Source organism: Apus apus, chromosome 1, assembly GCF_020740795.1.
Source record: "Apus apus isolate bApuApu2 chromosome 1, bApuApu2.pri.cur, whole genome shotgun sequence".
NCBI classification, from domain to species: Eukaryota; Metazoa; Chordata; class Aves; order Apodiformes; family Apodidae; genus Apus; species Apus apus.
In genome coordinates this window covers 196,918,644-196,936,754 of record NC_067282.1, presented here as the reverse complement: position 1 = coordinate 196,936,754, position 18,111 = coordinate 196,918,644, and the positions used below count along the sequence as shown (strand labels likewise).

Sequence of the window (18,111 nt, the reverse complement as noted above, 5' to 3'; positions counted from 1 at the left end):
AACAAGCTGTTATTCCCGTAGCTCTTCCCCTTGATTAAACTGACTGATAAGGAACCTGATTTGATTTCTTCTCCCCTTTTTTTAGTAACATCTTCAAGGGGTCAGCAGTGTGCATGTACAGCATGACTGATGTGAGGAGGGTATTTCTTGGTCCCTATGCCCACCGAGATGGCCCAAACTACCAGTGGGTTCCCTTCCAAGGGCGAGTGCCATATCCACGGCCAGGAACTGTAAGTACCCTAAGAAATATAGTAATCTAAAAAGGGAAGACTGTGGAAAATATTTTAACACATTGCATGGTCCTTGAGCTGAGATCCAAGAAAGAAACTGAAAAAGAAAATTAAATATATGGGGTGGCAGAAAGGAAAACCAGGCCAAAAATATACTGATTTTCTTGTAAAGTATGAAACTGCAATAAAAACTTAATTTGGATTTTAAATTTTGGCATTCGTATGAACAGCTTCAGCAGGAGTTTGAGCAATGGCTGGAGAATTTACCAAAAGTCAAATGTTTAATAAATTACACTGCATTATCCTTTTCTTGGAATTTGTCTTCATTCCAAATATCGACTGAGCCATTCTTAGTGAGAATGGACAGAAAACAGAGCATCTGCCAGGCTGTTAAGAAACTTTCAATTGTTCTTGACATTAATTCTAGCACAGTAAGACAGATATTTCTGCAGTGGTTGATAGAGTGACTATAGTAATTTCTAAGTTCCACCAGCATTTTTAAAAATCTGTACTTCTACCTGTTTCCCTGCTCCTAGTTTAAGAATAACTAAAATATCAGTGTGTATGACATCCATAGTGTCATCGATGTGATGTCATCACATTCTAGAAATGTTTGACTGCCTCTGAAATTACCAGTAGTCTAAGAAGATGCAACAGTTTTGAAAAATGCATAAATTGTATACATTGGAGTAGCTCCTTAACTAGTATGAATCAGCTTGACCTGTTTAATGTCATTGCTGATGATGTACACACATACATATAAACATACACATGTAAATAATATACCTGTTAATAATATTATTTTAAAATTCTCCTTAAATATAAGGCACAAAACAAGCGAGGAATAACTTTGATCCTTTCTTTTAAATAATCATATTTTCTACTTTTCTCTGGTATGTTTTGAAATTGCTCTTTCAAACCTGATCTTTCAACTGATCTCCAAAAGTTAGACAATATATATGCTCAGCCTAACGAAAATTACTTCCTTAGTAAACAAAAACAGTGGGTCTCTAACAGCCAGATTCCTCAGCACTCCTCATTCCCTCACTGAGACTGCTAGAAGGATTCCTAATTTTTTCCAGAGATAAAACATAAGCTCTGCAGCATAGGAGAGGTTTAATTTCTCATTTGATGCTGAACTTTTTTCTTTTTCTTTTTTTTTTTTTTAATTACTTTTCAGCTATTAGTTGATGCTGATATGTCAGAGGTTGTTTTTGAAGTTATATTGTTTTACATCCCTGTGGAAGATGTGACTGAGTAGATACTTCTGGTATTTCTTGTATAGCTAATGTAATCTTCTTATCTGTCTGACAAGCTTAATAGGTTAGTGTTCTGTTTATTTATATTCCTCTTTGGCTCCAGTATTGATTATCTTTTCTAAACAAAACCAAATAATAGATATTATGTAAAACTACAGACAAAGAAGAACATTACATGTTTCTATCTCAGAAATACACTGAGATAAAGAGCTGACTGCTGCACAGTGGCTCTGTTGCAGTCATTTCCTCAGGAGTGGTCAGATGCAGCTCTACCAGGATTCTGAATACACAGCTCAGATATGTGCCCTAGAGTCTGGTAGCACAGCTCTGCCTACCTCAGAGCCTGTGAGTTACTCCAAGATTTGTCTGAGGGTCTTGAACTGAGATCCCTGTGGAAGAAGAGTAACTGATAATAATAACTGAATAACTGGTAACTGAATAAACTGAAAAATCCTGGGAAAGAGGAGAAAAGCAGGGACCCGAATGCAGTCCCTAAATGACTCAGTGACCTAAGCCACCATATATTTTGCCAAAAGTAGAGAAATACGTTAAAGTTACATATGTTTTGGGTTTGTTTGGGTTTTTTATTTTTATTTTTCCTGGCTACCATCTCTGAAGGAATTTTACCCTTAGAGTTTCCCTATAGCATACTTATCCTAAGATGCACAAAGTGCAAAGATGTGCAGATTTCATCATAAACATTTTTCTTGCCTTAAGACAAATGTGATCCTGAATTATACCATTCTACATAGCCCTACCATCACCTCAGGTAGTGCAAGAGGCCATGACTCTGTAAGTGATGTTAATTAAAGAGTGGCTGAGGCCATCAGTTTCTTCTAGCCCACTACCTGTGACTCTAATCCTGGTGTCTACTACTTTGAAATGTAGTAGACACATTTGCTAAAATAATTCTACTGTATTAGTGGAATTAAAATGAATTTTAAAATGAGAGACATTTCTGGCTGAAGATAAGCTTTTTGTTTCTAAATTCATAAAGCTGGGTGTATTTTCAATGGCTTTGAAGACCTGTTGAGAATAAAGAGGAAAAGATTTTGAAGTTCCATTAGATGTTCAGTTGTGGCTTCCTTTTCCAAGAAATGGGGAAAGGGAAAGGAGAAACAAAACCTGAGCTTCTTCCAGTGATTCAGTTCCAGATCTCATTGCAGTTAAGTCATAGAATCATAGAATCATAGAATCCTAAGGGTTGGAAGGGACCTCGAAAGATCATCTAGTCCAACCCCCCTGCCAGAGCAGGATCACCTAGAGTACATCACACAGGAATGCGTCCAGGCAGGTCTTGAATGTCTCCAGTGAAGAAGACTCCACAACCTCTCTGGGCAGCCTGTTCCAGGGCTCTGTCACTCTCACAGTAAAAAAAAAATTTCTGATATTCACCTTAAACCTCCTATGCTCCAATTTGTATCCATTACTCCTTGTCCTATCACTGGTCATCACTGAAAAAAGCTTAACTCCATCTTCTTGACACTCACCCTTTACGTATTTGTAAACATTGATGAGGTCACCCCTCAGTCTCCTCTTCTCCAAACTAAAGAGACCCAGCTCTCTCAGCCTTTCCTCATAAGGGAGATGTTCCACTCCCTTAATCATCTTTGTGGCTCTGCATTGGACTCTTTCAAGCAGTTCCCTGTCCTTCCTGAACTGAGGGGCCCAGAACTGGACACAATACTCCAGATACGGCCTCACCAATGCAGAATAGAGGGGGAGGAGAACTTCTCTTGACCGACTAACCACACCCTTTCTAATGCACCCCAGGATGCCATTGGCCTTCTTAGCCACAAGGACACACTGCTGGCTCATGGTCATCCTCCTGTCTACTAGGACCCCCAGGTCCCTTTCACCTACACTGCTCTCCAGCAGGTCAGCCCCCAACCTGTACTGGTACATGGCATTTTTCTTCCCCAAATGCAAAACTCTACACTTGACCTTGTTGAACTTCATCAGGTTTTTCTCCGCCCAAGTCTCCAGCCTGTCTAGGTCTCTCTGAATGGCAGCACAGCCTTCTGGTGTGTCAGCCACTCCTCCCAGCTTGGTGTCATCAGCAAACTTGCTGAGGGTACATTCGGTACTCTCATCCAGGTCATTGATGAAGATGTTGAACAACACCGGTCCCAAAAATAAATAGTGCTGAATTATCTGAGGAATTTAATAGGTGAGGTGCCAGTAAACTTCTTGAGCATCTGTTGACTTGCCCAGTAAGACTTAAGAAAAAGGAAAATTAATGGCTTTTTGAAAAGTCAAAAAAATTTTCATAAACAATTCTACATGAGCTTCACATTTAACAAAAAAGTTTCCAGGATTTTTCCTTTAAAATCTAGAGGGGGTTTTTTTGTTGTTTTTTTTTTTCTTTCTATTTTTTTCAAACCTTGTAACTATTTGGGAGAGAAGGGAGGTTTTTTGTATATACCTCCTCTTGAGTGAGGTACCTGATCCTGATTTCACATTTAGTTTTTTTCAATTCAGCTAAAAAAACTCAAGTTTTCTTCATGGTACCAAGTGTCTATCTTCAGTTATGACCACAACACTTTTTGTTCCTACCAATTGTAGCTGTTGACTTATTCTCTTGGATTCCCTAATAGGCCAGTTAGGCGATAGCCTCGTTACCTCCTTCCGGCTGATCAGAACCCCTGACACAGCGTACTGGGGACCAGCAATTGGTAGTGGATGTTAAATGCAAGAGTTCTTTGTACTTGAATCCAAGATCAAGCTCATTCCTCCAAACTTTGTCAGGACATTGGTATTCATGCCTAAATTTTGGCACCTGGAAACTTTTTATTTCCTTGAGATCAGTGGGATCAATCAGGTTCTGATGAAGCACCTTGCCAATTAGCTTGACCCACTAATATCTAAAGCAGTCCTGTCTTTAGCATCAAGGATAATGTCTTTGTCATGTATCCTTATTTTTTGACCACTACATAAGTAAGCGTGACAGGACATTCCTTCTCAGAACAATTCAGACTTTATGTGGGTTGAGATTCCTCTGCAAGGAATTTGGACTATGGATGGGGTAAATCTCACCCCATTTCAGTCCACTGACAAGGGAGGAAATTACAGCAAAGAGAGTTTTATTTCATCTTAGTCAGTTTCCTAAAGTGAGATGGGATGAAGGTGAGCCACAGCCTAGTCCAGATAAAGTCACTTAGATGTAGAGAATCAAGGTTACTGTCATTTGGTTATTGTTAGAAAAGCAGGGGATCCACAGAGTAATCTGGCTCCCAGAATTGGGAGTCTCGTTTATACATACAGAATTATGACACGAATTCTAGTTTTACGATTTTTCTGCATAAAATATATCTTGGTCAACATTGCTGTGAGTACAATTCTTTGTTAGAAAATGAGCCAGAAAGTAAATAACCAAGCAATTGTAAGACAGCTGAAATTAATTTACTAAAAAATTGAAATGAATATTCATTTACTGTTTTTTTCAGTGTTTGCCCAGCTGCAATTAACAATGCTTAGTTCTTGTGTAGTGACTGTTATACTCAAAGCACTTTGCATATCTTATCTATTTAATAATTTTCTAATTGATTTTAGTAATTAATATTGAACTGCATTTAGACTACTAATAGAGATGTAAAGCAAAATTAAAATTGGAGTGTAGAAATTTAACAACTGGTTTTGAGACAGACAATGGTTTGGCCAACGAGATAAAAAGCCTATCTGATTTTCTTTTTGTAATATTTCTGTACAAGAGAGCAAGAACATGTAATAATAAAAAGACTGAAAAAAGTTGACAAAATAAAGTAGATAACTAACTTGCTTTCTGCTAAGTCTGCTCCACAGGCATTAATCAAATGTCCTTTCTCCCTCCCTTCCTCTCTCTCTTCCATACCATGCAATGGAACAGAGTGTGGGAATTTGCTTACTAACAAATATGCCAAAAAGGGACAATTTACACTTTGTGTGTCCATGCTGGAAGCATCCTTTTGCTGAGTATAACAACTACTCCTTTTGACAACATTGATTTTTTTAATTTAATTTCTGATGAATTATTAATAATTTGAATCAAGGTGATAGCAAAGACAATTGATTTCTTCTGCTGAGCATACTGCAAGGTCTGGATTCTTGGTTAACAAGATGTTGTCCTCTAGATTTTTAATTTAATTGGAAGATATTCTATAGGTGGATATCACAGACAAATTATCTAGGGCATTTTAACACAAACTGTTTATCTTTCAGGTTCAAACGTTATAAACATAATAGCTGTCAACTGAGTTTCATAGTTTTATATGTTATAAATAATAATCCTGAAGAGTTTAAAAGTGGGGACACCCAAGTTCTTTGCTGAGTATGTTTGGACTGCTGTTTTAATGCCATTGTGGTTTATTTTCTTCCTACATTCATACTAATGCTTACTGTAAAATAACTTCTGTTGGTTCATAAAACACCAATTCTACCGAAGAGACAAGGGCAAATAGTGGTCATTAGCCACAGTCCTCATGTCTCCCCTTGGGGACATATAGTAGGTGAAAGTGAAGGAATACTTTTGTGCCTACCAAAGCCATGGTCTTACTTGTCCTTCCTTTCTCAGACCTGTGTGTTTTGCTCACATTGGGAGAATGTGAGCAAAAAATTCTTTGCTTTTGACAGATTAGAGGAAGAACTGCCCAGACCACCCATGGCTGTAAAAGGGAGCAAAGGGACTCTACTGTGTTACTTCATGAGGATGAGTTTAATCCCAAAGAGACACCAGCTTTTCTATTACTGCACAGTACTCAACATTGAGGACTCATTTCAATGCTTTAGCAAGAACTGTCTCACCTAACTGCTCACATTGACAGTATGAGCAGCAACTCTCACACAAGGCTTTCTTTAGACTCAGTGGAGAAAGAAGAAATACATTTAGAACATGACTCATTTGATTTGATTTAGTGTAACAGGATCCATGTTATCGGAACTACAGGATGACAGAGGCTTGTTGAGACAAGCAGGGATTTGAAAAGTCAGTAGAACAGGGAATTGTCCCAGCATTTAAGGATTTGGTTCCTCAGAAAAGAATTGATTTCCAGTCAACAGCTGAAGATAATACTTTGAAACTAAGATAGTGATATAATTAATTATTTTTCTGTTGTATACATAACCAAATACTGAAATGGCTTGTCTCATATTGAATGGTTTTAGGTAATTCACAATTTCTTCCTTCTGCCAATTGAAGGTTAATGCTAATCAATACATGACTGGAAATCCTTTTGCAGTACATAGTAGTAAGAAAAATGAAGTATGAGAATCATTTACATTCTGTTAACTGTATTGATTTAAATCCAAAAGAAAAATAAAAAAGATACTTTCATTGACAGAATTAACCTTTGCTGTCTGTCATGAAACACTTAGATCCCCTGTTGTATTTAATTATAGACTGCAGTAGTTGGGATGATTGTAACAAAGTGGTTTTCTGATATGTTACCAATGATCAATAATAACATGTATTTTTTTTTTTTCTTTTTTATTTTCAGTGTCCCAGTAAAACATTTGGAGGCTTTGATTCCACCAAGGATCTTCCTGATGAAGTTATAACATTTGCAAGAAGTCATCCAGCCATGTACAACCCAGTATTCCCCATCAACAACCGTCCTATCATGATCAAAACAGATGTGGATTACCAGTTCACACAAATAGTAGTAGATCGAGTAGATGCAGAGGATGGCCAATATGATGTGATGTTCATTGGCACAGGTGAGAAGTCTTGATTCCACACTGTATGCTCCTCCAGGCATTATGGAGACATTGATCAGATAAAATGTCATACCCTGAAAGACAGAGCACTGATTTATGTTCCAATGTATACCTGTGAAAATCTGAGGCAAGACTCAAAATTGTGCGTGTGGGGAGGCCTTTGTTATTACATTCACTGTTACAGGTTCAGGCCCTGGCCTGCATAGCTTAATTCTTTAGGAGCTTTGCCAAATGGATTAAGATCAAACCACTCTCTTTTCAAGTACTGTTATTAGGGAATTTTATTAGAAATATCTTGCCTTATTAATGATAATTTAGTATTAAAATGCAGTTTTTGAGGTACCTATTTTGAAGTGCAGCATAAGAAGTATTAACATGAATGAGGCAAGTATCCAGGTATGGGAAATGTCTTGTGTGCCTTACAAGTATTTCAGGTATTGCCTTAAGATACTCAGCTCTTGAGCAAGAAGAGTGCATCGTTTTTCTTAGGATGAAGATATCTGGCACATGCAAAGTGTTTTAAGAAGAGTTGGTATTCAAATAGAAATGTGATTCCTTTCCAAAGCATTTGTGGAATCATGTAACTTGGGCACTTTATCAAAAGTGGAAATATGCACTCAGAAAATACTTTTTTTTTTTTCCAGAAAGGTAATAGTGAGAAATAACAGTGGCCAGAAATTAGCTGATAAGCATTTGGCTAAGTTCAGTGATTTCAGAACTATGCTGATTAGCAGTTGGTGGATCAGCTTCTTCACCTTTGAAAGTAGTCTCTTAGTTGGCTGGTGTTTCAGTTATGTTGAATAAAAGTATTTTAAAATTCTATGGAACATAGTTGCTAGTAATTAGACATTGGCATCACAAAGTCAAAACATATCAAACCAGAAGCCCACTGTTTCTTTACAGCTTTGGACCAGAAAATATCTCTCTGTCTGTCTGTCTCATAACAGTCCAGTTTTTTACTTGCTTTAAGTACAGTTCTGGAGCTCTAGACCTGGAGTCAGATTTCCAGAGTAATAAATCTCAAGGTTGCTTTCATGTAGAAGCCTGAAATATGTTATGAGTAAACTGAGAGCTGATGAAGCTTTGTGTACCAAACACAGCACATGCGTAGCAATTCAGAACATTTACTGCAGGAAATGCAGCTCTACAGAAAGTGTTCCAGCTTGTGGAGAGTCCTTCGCTACACCAGCTCTTTAAAGCTGTGAACTGAGTTATTAGATACCAGTGCTACAAAATTTTCTTGCATAAAACATTGAAAAGTAATTTCATATGATTTTACACAACACATATATTTTCCATCACACATTAGAGACTTCAGTTCCATCTACAACTGGCAGTGTTTTGTGCCTTTCCACAAGTCATCTATGACCTGATTCAGCTCAGAAAAAAAATTAATGGCAAATCTCTCCTTGGCCACGATGTGAGTGAACAAGCCCTTCAGCATCCAGAGTATGATACTCAACAAACATAAGGAGCTGATTTATGTCTATATCTTTAGCACAAGAGATGGCATTTATCTCACCAGAGTTTGGCATTCAGTCTAAGAAAGATGCCTTGGCTTCGGCAAGGCAGAGAGATAAGTACTTCCAGAAGAGTTCATACTTTATTCAGGACCTCTGTTAGAGTAAGATGAATAGTTATGCAGAAGTTCCTGTCTGTTTTCAGACAGTACAGGAAGACTTGCTTAAACCTGAGCTATAGCTTTTAGATTATGTATAGTGGTTCTTATCTAAAATAGTCAGACAAGGTCTCCCTCTGTAAGAGCCTCAATTATATCTAGCTCTTACCTTTAGGTTGAGAATTCAGGCACTCAATTCCATAAAGCACTAATATTCAGGTGTGTGGGAAGTGCTCTGTATCCCATCCAACATTGCTGATATTTGTGCCCCAAAACTGTAAGAGAAGTATTCAAATGTTATTACTTGCACTTGCCAAAACAGATTGCAGCACCAAAAACACAGCTTTGCAAGTGAAGGGTGTTCTTTTTTTCTTGAAATACTGCTTTTGCCTATAGAAACTATTCTTTTCCAGCAGGAGGCAATACCCTCATGAGACAGGAACAGGCGTTACAACACCTGTGCTTGGAGCTGGGGCACATAAAGTGCTCCTCTGCACTCACTATCCTTACTGTTGTTTTCAGAATGAGGAAAGGGCATCTTCCACACAGGGGGAAAGGAAAGGGGCAGAACTAAGGCCCTGCCAGCCTTCTGCCAGAAAGCTGGCTGGGCAAGGTCAAAGAAACCAGAAACAGATCACAGAAACATAATCAGCATGTATTACATCTTCTCCAAGCAAAGAACAAGCTGGGGAGCAGATTAGGGACTCCAGTCACAGTCCAGTTTTCCACTTGGTGATCTGAACCTTTGACAAAGCCAGAATTAGGGTCTCTGGGGTATGACTGGATTTTTCTGTGCAGGTCTGTCCCATCAGATTAGATACATTTCTCTGTGTTTTCCCATTGCCACTGCAGCAATCTACTTTGTTCCCACATGCTGCTGAACTTCAGTATGTTGAAGAAATACTTTTCTTTCCTTTCCATTGAATAGCTGATGATAATTGAACACAACATAATTAATAGCCATCCAGTGTGGTCATATTTTCCTTTCCTGTGGGTGAAATCTTTAGCTGAGCAGTTTCTTTCCCACTGTGATTGTACCAGTGTGTTTCACAATGGAAATAAAATCGTATCAGCATACTTGAAATTATATCAGAAAAAAACAGGATTTAAGATACGCACTTAATGCATATTCTGAGTGTCTGATGTTTGGGATCATTTGGCACAGACAAGGTATATCTGTCAGCAAAGCAAATGAGTAACAGAAATCTTATGTTTCTCAGCAGAGCCTATTGATCCTAAAGGAGAAGCTTGATTCCATTTGTGTGAAATTGTTTGAAATACTACTCTCTAAAACTTGATCTAGAACTCAGATAAAGCCCCTGTTTGGTACCTATGGCCTGACCAGAGTCACCATGTGTGATTAACACAGTGTATCTTTGACCTCAGAGGCTTTCTCAAGCATCAGGCAACTGGAATTGTTGCAGAAAACACTTACAAGTCAGCTCTTTTCTTGAAACAACGGTATGTGGGGTAGGCATGTTTGCTCAGTGCCCACTCAGGCCCTTCAGTTTCCCTGTTCTATCAAAAATCCCTGCTTTTTTCTAGAATTTGGCATTTGATGGATTGTGACTGAGGGCAGACACAGTCCAACACAGAATACAGTTGTGACACATTGCTACACTGTTATATTTATTAGATCAGAATTCTCTTTTTTACCCATACAATATATTTTCCTCAAAACCACAGTCATCAAATTATCACAATAATCAAGGAAATTAAATCAAGCATTAAAATACAAAAATAGCTAATGGAAAATTATCTGTTGTTTTGTAGTACTCTGTTGTAGAGATGTGGGTTTTCTTCTTGTTTTAAAGCTGATATTGCTGTTGTTGTATATTTTTCTCAATATATCGTGAATTAAATCTATTCAATTTGTAGCACTAACCAAAAAGCCACTTCCAAAACAACTTATCGAGTATATTTTAGTTGCTTAGTTTGTACTTGTAGATGCCTATATAAAAAGAAAGCTGTGCTCTGCTTTGGTGTTGTTTGAAGAAAGAACTGTTTTTTTTCTTTTTTAAAAAAGAACCTATGTTCTTTTGTGTTCTTATGTAATTTATGATTAATGAAAGAAAACAGTGATGTAGATATTTTGTGGAAAAAATAACTTCCTTCTAAACTTCCAAAAATATGTGCTAAGAAACCAACATTTGCTTAAAGGAAGCAGATGGATAAATTAAAATTATAGTCCTTCAGTATATTCTAGAATTTCTAGAATATTTCAATCCACATTCATGTGAAGAAATTTAAATACCAGAATTTTCTCAGTAAATCAGTATCTCTTAAGTCAGTCACCTTATAAAAACCTTTTCAACCTGTATAATCTGTTTTAATTGTATACATATGTTCAGTATAGAAGTGGTGAGTTGTCATCTTTTTAATCAGAAGTTTCAACTAACACACAAATATATAAACAAAATATTTTTCAGTTTTCTGTAATTGTTGATTAATTCTTGTTTTGAGAATATTGACCTTTATAGTTCTTTTACTTTTGAGAATTTTATCCATTTAAAATGCCCTATATTTTCCTGAGCTATTACTGATAGAGAATATGCAACATGAAAAGTCCTCAGGGACATAGTTATTATTCCTATAATATATTTACATGGCACTACACTTGGCTGGTTAAAAAGAAAAGTTACATCCAGACTGTTTCTATTTCAGAGAGTCTGCAGTGATGTGTGTACCAACCTAGAAATGATTCTTTTTTGTTGTTCCCTGGAAATTCTGTTCTTGGAAACAAACAAATAAATCACAGATGCAGAAGCTGTAAAACAGAGATGGCCTTAACTCTCAACCATATTCACAAAAACAAAGGCTGCAGCTCTGGAATTTGAAGCATTGGCCTTGTTCATGTTAAAGCCAATTGCAAAACCCAAGAATGTAAATGGATATAGCATTAAAATGCTGGCACACACCTACTTCTAAACAGAAGATGCAAGTTGCATTCCTTTTAGTCTTCAGTGAAGACTAGTATCTAACACAGAGAGAAATACAGATGCCTTAAGGGGCTTATACATCTTAGGTCCTTTGTTTGACACAGAGGAGACTGCATGTACTTAAGAGATCTAACAGCTTCATCTGTCTAACGACATTTGTCCAGATGTTTTTATATCCATGCTGGACCTTCTGACAGCATCTTCACATGCATTTTGAGAATGACAAACATCATATTCAAAATGGACAATAAAACATGCCTGGATAAATTTAGTGCATTTCCTTCCTCAATTAGATGGCTGAAACAGAATCATAGGATAATAGAATGGTTTGAGTTGGAAGGGAACATCTGTTATTTTGTACTGTCACTTAAATAGCATTTCAGTACTTTTCATTTGGTAATAACTATAGTAGTACTTATCTTCTTTGTTGCATTTTGATAATTGAAATACTTCAATGAAATGTCCTACTGAAATTCAATGTTTTCCTAGGTTATTTTAAATGGCAGTTGGTATTTTGGATGAGTACTCAGTTAATACATAGCTTCACAATCTTTATATGGGAAATAATTACATACCACAAGAAACTCTGACTGCTCTGAAATAAAATATGCTTCTTAAACACCTGAAGACTTTTTTTTTTTTTTTTTCCCTTTTTCAAGACATTGGAACAGTTCTTAAAGTGGTTTCAATTCCTAAGGAGACTTGGCATGAATTAGAGGAAGTCTTGCTGGAAGAAATGACAGTCTTTCGGGTAAGTGCAGCTAAATTTCAAGTGTCAGGTTGTAGATTTGTCCTCAGACAGCTGCAAACTGAACTTCAGTCTAGCCAAGGAGCAGCCTGGCATACCCCTCTAATTAGCTTGTCATTTAGAGACCCAGACACTAGTCAAAATAAACCTTGAAACTTTCAGTGCCTGCTGGAGGTTAGTGATAAAAGAAATGGCATTCTGGGCTCTTGTTTTCTGGTTTAAAGGATAAATTAGTATCTGAATCTTAGAGCTATTATATGCTGTAATATATATGTATCTGTGGAAGGCTGGGAATAATGCCCGTCTCTTTTCTCCCACAGAGATATGCAATACATGAATTTTATAGTTGCATGAACTCTTAGCACTATTCAGAGTTTCAGCATAAAGTAACTAGGAAGATACTTCAGGAAAAGCAGTGGTCTGCACAGATTTCTTGTGCCTAATAATCTGAGAAAAAAAAGAAAATGTTCACATTTTCTGAGGTGACTGTAGAGTCTCATTTTCATGGTTTGGCACAAGACACCATGAACACCCTCTAATCTTTAGTAATTTTTTGTGAAAATCAATCTCTTCCATTTTTCCTATCTGAGCCACCTAAAAAATAAGGCATCACGTAAGCCCTCCTGGGAGCCGAATAAGCCTTTCAAACACTTTCCGGACAGAACCCAGGGATGTCTTGTGTTTTGTACACAACAACGAATCATTTACATTCCCTACGTTATTCTTTTTGTCAGTGCTGGTTTATGGCACCATTTCACAGACTCCAGACTTTCGGGGAGTTGAAACCTAGCTGGGAGCCTGAAGTTAACCTGACAGTGAGAAGATGATGCTCTTGGGCTGGGAGAGCCCCATGGCGTGTGCTCTCATTCCAGATGTGCTGACAAGGATTGTGCTCCAAACCTGCTACAGGGGCCAGCCATGATGTCCTCATCATACTCAGTTGCCATTCCTTTCTCTTTGGTTTCTGAACAGACACAACATAACTGAACAGAGCTTGTATATATATATTCTTTTCATTATTTTTTTTTTTATTTTTCTTTTTGATGGGCTATCTTCCCTTTATTGGTACCAACCTTGCACAGAAAGCACTGTTTGAGTGTAAGATACCACTGAAAAATGGGTATCTCTGTTTCTGCAAGCCATGGATGGGGTTTTTTGAGGGCAGAAGTGTGAGATTTTTCCTTTCTTTTTACTTTTTAACAGACAAATAAAGTAGAAACTATGAGGAGAAAATGAGACAAGTAATTTGTGGCTCCCAGCTTTTTTTTTTCTTTTCATTTTATACGTGCAAAAGTCATTACAGTAATGCAGGGTAATTTGGCAATTGTTGATAATGCATCAGTCTCTTCCCTAAATCAAGCAGAAGTGCCAAGCTAAAGGAGATCAGAGAAATATAAAAGTGAAAGAAATAAAATAAGTTGAGTGAAAGTTTCATTTCCAAAAGGCTTTACAGAAGTAGAATGGTTAATAGAAAATTCAGATCTGGTATTTTACTTTACATGTGTGTTTATTCATTACACAAAAGGATTTTGGTGCTCTGATTTACTTGAAAGCTCATTCATCTCCTTTGGCATGTATTTAAGCCTTAAAGAAAGCAATAATGTACTTCAGTGGAATAAGCAGAATTCGTATGCGGAAGAAACGGATCTTTCAGTAGGGAATTTGCAACGGATTTTACATGTACCTTAACCAAATTAAGTTTTCTTTGGTTACTAAAGGGACTATGGGCATCATAAACAATGTATCTTGATAATTTAAACTGCAGTGTGCTGAGCACAATGCTTCTCATTTATAATTCCATGAAACTGAAAGTCCTCCGTATCTGTTACACTGATAACAAATGCCTCTTTTAGCCCCATTTGTGCAATATTTCTCTGAACAGCTGAGCAAACAAAATAATGAGTTCAATTTCCATTCAAATGTTACATTTAATTGGTGGTTTCTAATATAAGGTCTATTAACCCATTTGTAAAGGCAAGTCCACATGCTTAACATCCACTGACCCATATCAAATTCTCTTAGGATGAGCAAGTTGAAAGCTACACAAGTGTAGAATTTTAATAAGAGCTTTATTAATGTACATAGCCAAAAGTATGATACATGGGATCAATAGCAGACTTTAGATGTAATAAAATTCATACAGAATCGACTTGCACACTTTGTAATCAAGTTGTGCCACTTTTACTCTCAGGATTAAAATATATTCAAGCAGCTGGGTGTAAAAGGTGTAACAGTCTTTTAATCATATGTAAACACAGTATCTCATGTAAGAGAGTAGATACTGGTTTAACATCTGCTTTCTACAGATAAATATAAATAATAAATAAATTCAATTAAAATAAATGTAATTAAAATAAATTTTAAATTCATTGGTTGATTAAATAATAGGTATTCCAGGGTGCAAAAAACCTCTTGCCAGTTTTATTTCTGGGTTCTTCAAATACGAGTTAATTCTTTGGACCTGAACATCATGGTGCAGTCAGCAAGATTATGCTTCAGATTAAGATCTGTTCTTATGAATAAAATTTTGCAGGAATGTGTTTTTCACCTTGATATGGTTAAAACATGTTGCTTATTTCAGTGTTATCACCTGTTATCACTAATATGTAGTATCTGTGTGTCTTGATCCAGCCATTATTTTCATATTATCTGGGAGGTTCTTTAAATTTGGTTTGAACAGTAAGCATAGAAATTAATTTCAAAATGTGAAACTAGTAGCGAAGTAATCACAATGAAATTGTAATAATAATGGAAAATTATATGTCTGCAATCAACATAGCAATCAAAGATGCACCCAGATATGTACATGCATTCTAAGTCACTTACAGGTAGACATGATTACACTGCAAAAGACAACAAAAAGCACTATTACTAAGGAGTATCTAGATTAATTTCAGGGTTTCTAGGTTGGGCAAATATCATTTGAGCAGAATTTTTATATTTATGGAGCTTACCTTATATTTTAACTCTTTTATTTATTTTTTTTTTCCCCTAGGAACCCACTGTTATTTCAGCAATGAAGATTTCCACAAAACAGGTACCATATGAACAAAGTTTAAATCACTTCTAAATATTTATTGGTCTCTGTCTTTTAGATAAATTAACTTGGCAGTCAGTAGAGACATATTAATTGCAGCAACAGCATCCCCTCCTTTTGCATAAACATCAGTAGTTTCACAGGAAAATGTGACGTGCAAAGGAGAAATAAAAAGTCTAGTTTGTGTTACTTACTGGTAAGGTGGAAACTAAACAAAAAATAACCAGCTGTCCAAAGGCTCAAAAAAAAAAAAAAAAAAGAAAGAAAAATCCACATAATGTAATCTTCTCATGACAGAGAAGCTGTTCAAAAGGAGAGACCAAACTTGGTCTCTTGCTTTAATGGGACTAGTTCTAATCTCTGTGGGAACAGTCTAGTACAAAGTGTAGGCAGAAGAAGCAAAGACTGGAAATGAGACATCCTCCTGTCTTTCTGTCCAATGCCTATTCCATTGCTGGATGTGCACCATTCAGCTTTAACAAAGAGGGTAGATCTCATTTAGTTCAAATTTTCCATGGCCTTCTGATTCAGTGACATGGTTAGGGTATGGGTTCCACACTCCAGAATTTGTATTTCCTACTTTCTGTTGAGTGCACTAATGACTAACTAACTTCTTTAAGAAAAGACATGTATTATAGCCTTCGTTGCAGACAAGATCACAACTAAAGTGAACTGAATTTCTTAATGGATGGAGGAAGAGTTTTATCTCATTTATAGTAAAGGTGATTCCTGCATTTCTGAGCAAATATGGGTAATTATTAGTAGGCTTGTCTGTGAAGCAGCTGATGAATGACATAGACATGCAAAGAACTTTGGATTGAAGTCCAGGAGTGAAGTGGGTATTACAGGCCTATCTTCCAGTTCTGCCTGGACTTAGATAGGTGGACCCCAGCCACTGTCATCTCCTGTCTCAGAAATCTGAGACATAAAATTTAATGTCAAATTTTACATAATAAAACTTTTTTTTTTTTCCCCTCATTTTTCATATTTGTGTAGATTTGGAGCCTAATTTGGTAAAGACAACCAACTTGTTCACACTCATTAGTTTTCCCATTGGGTCTTACTTCTAGGACTGGGTGCACTAAAACTTGTGTGTGTTATAAATAAGATTTTGTTAATTCATGTATCTCACTCTATACATTATTAAACAGAAGTTGAATTCATTCTGTAATGGACAGAGCCCACTATTACGTTTGAAATGCTCAGATTTCACTGTATTTAGGAAAGTTGTCTGAAAACATTCATGTATTTGACAGAAATAATTCTGTTCGGGGCCAGTCTTCTAACATAGTTTACTGCCTAAAACAACAAAAATGGCAGGACAAAAAAAAATGTACTATTGAATACTGGGATATTTAAAAACAAACCTGTCAAGTTGTATATATGTTCACATCATGCCAAAATGCTCTGCTTTGGATTATTTTAATAGGCACATTCCCCTAAAACAGGCGATCAGATTTGATAACGGACTGTGCATTTTCATGCAACCTCTTCTTCAGAGCATCTCTAGTTATTCAGAAGAGCTTACATTTTTTTTCCTGGGTCTTTTGAAAACAAATTTACACCGCTAAATTTGTCAAAACCTAAAAAAGAGCATGAAACACAAGTTTTTAAAGCAGATGTAAGCTCAAGAAAAAACAACCAGCCTCAGGCTAAAAATGACAGAATCTTGATACAGTATGACAAGCTCTTGGCACTGTGTCTGTGTATGAAATGAGTGTATGGCAACATTTACCATTTTGTATTTATAATTTTTAAATACTGTAGTCTTATAATTCAAACACTTTACTCATCGTGTTCTGATAAGCAGGGAATTTTCATATAAACAGCACAATAATTCTAAGCATTGCAGAAAGCAAGAGCATGAAATGTAAGCAGTAAAACGGGCATGTCCTATCTAATAACTTTAAGGCAGTCATTCACTTTATTTTTTCACTAGCAATTCTTGTATCCAGTCATAAAAACAAAAGATGGAGTGTTTCCCCTTATTTTTTATTTTCTACAACACTGGTAGTTCAAAGGTGCCTCTTTTGCCATTGTGCCAATTTGGTATGTTACAAATGACTCTTCTTCCTAAAAAGCAAACACTACAGATTCCTCCAAAGCAGAACATAGCATAAGTTTTAAATGATACAGAACTCCACGGCTCCCATGCCTTTATGAGCATGAACTTGACCCCTGAGTGAGAGTGACTTTGAGCAAGGAAATTTAGTTTTTATGTGCAAAAGTAAGCCTGGATACAGTCTCTCAGCTCTATTTTTTAATTCACAGGAATTCTATTTTTATTTTCTCACTGAAGCTCCATATTCCTCCCAATTGGGTTCAGAGCCATAGGTTTGTGTAACCTTATTACCTGAACAACTTATGCATGGCTAGCCAGAGACATAGACTTTCAGAGGTCAGGATCCTAGAGCCACTGAAACACCCTGCAGCCACTTCTGTGAGAGCCAGGTTTCCAGGGAGCCCCTGGCTACCACTTGGCCTTGAACCTGTCAGGTGGGGCTCCATAATTTCTCCCTTGATTTAAAAATGTGGAAGCAGGCCAAAAAGTCAGGCCTGGCTTTCCATCAAAGTTGACTTTTTGTGGAG

General features: G+C 36.7%; 1 protein-coding gene across 1 annotated transcript in view; it reads left to right on the top strand.

The window, feature by feature from the left end:
* Positions 1-18,111, top strand: part of SEMA3A (semaphorin 3A) — a 171,378-nt gene that overhangs the window by 134,439 nt on the left and 18,828 nt on the right. Inside the window, exons 10-13 of the mRNA XM_051642676.1 lie at positions 86-230; positions 6,961-7,180; positions 12,397-12,488; positions 15,481-15,522. Of these exons, the coding sequence (XP_051498636.1) occupies positions 86-230; positions 6,961-7,180; positions 12,397-12,488; positions 15,481-15,522 (499 nt within the window). The remainder of the gene's footprint in view (positions 1-85; positions 231-6,960; positions 7,181-12,396; positions 12,489-15,480; positions 15,523-18,111) is intronic.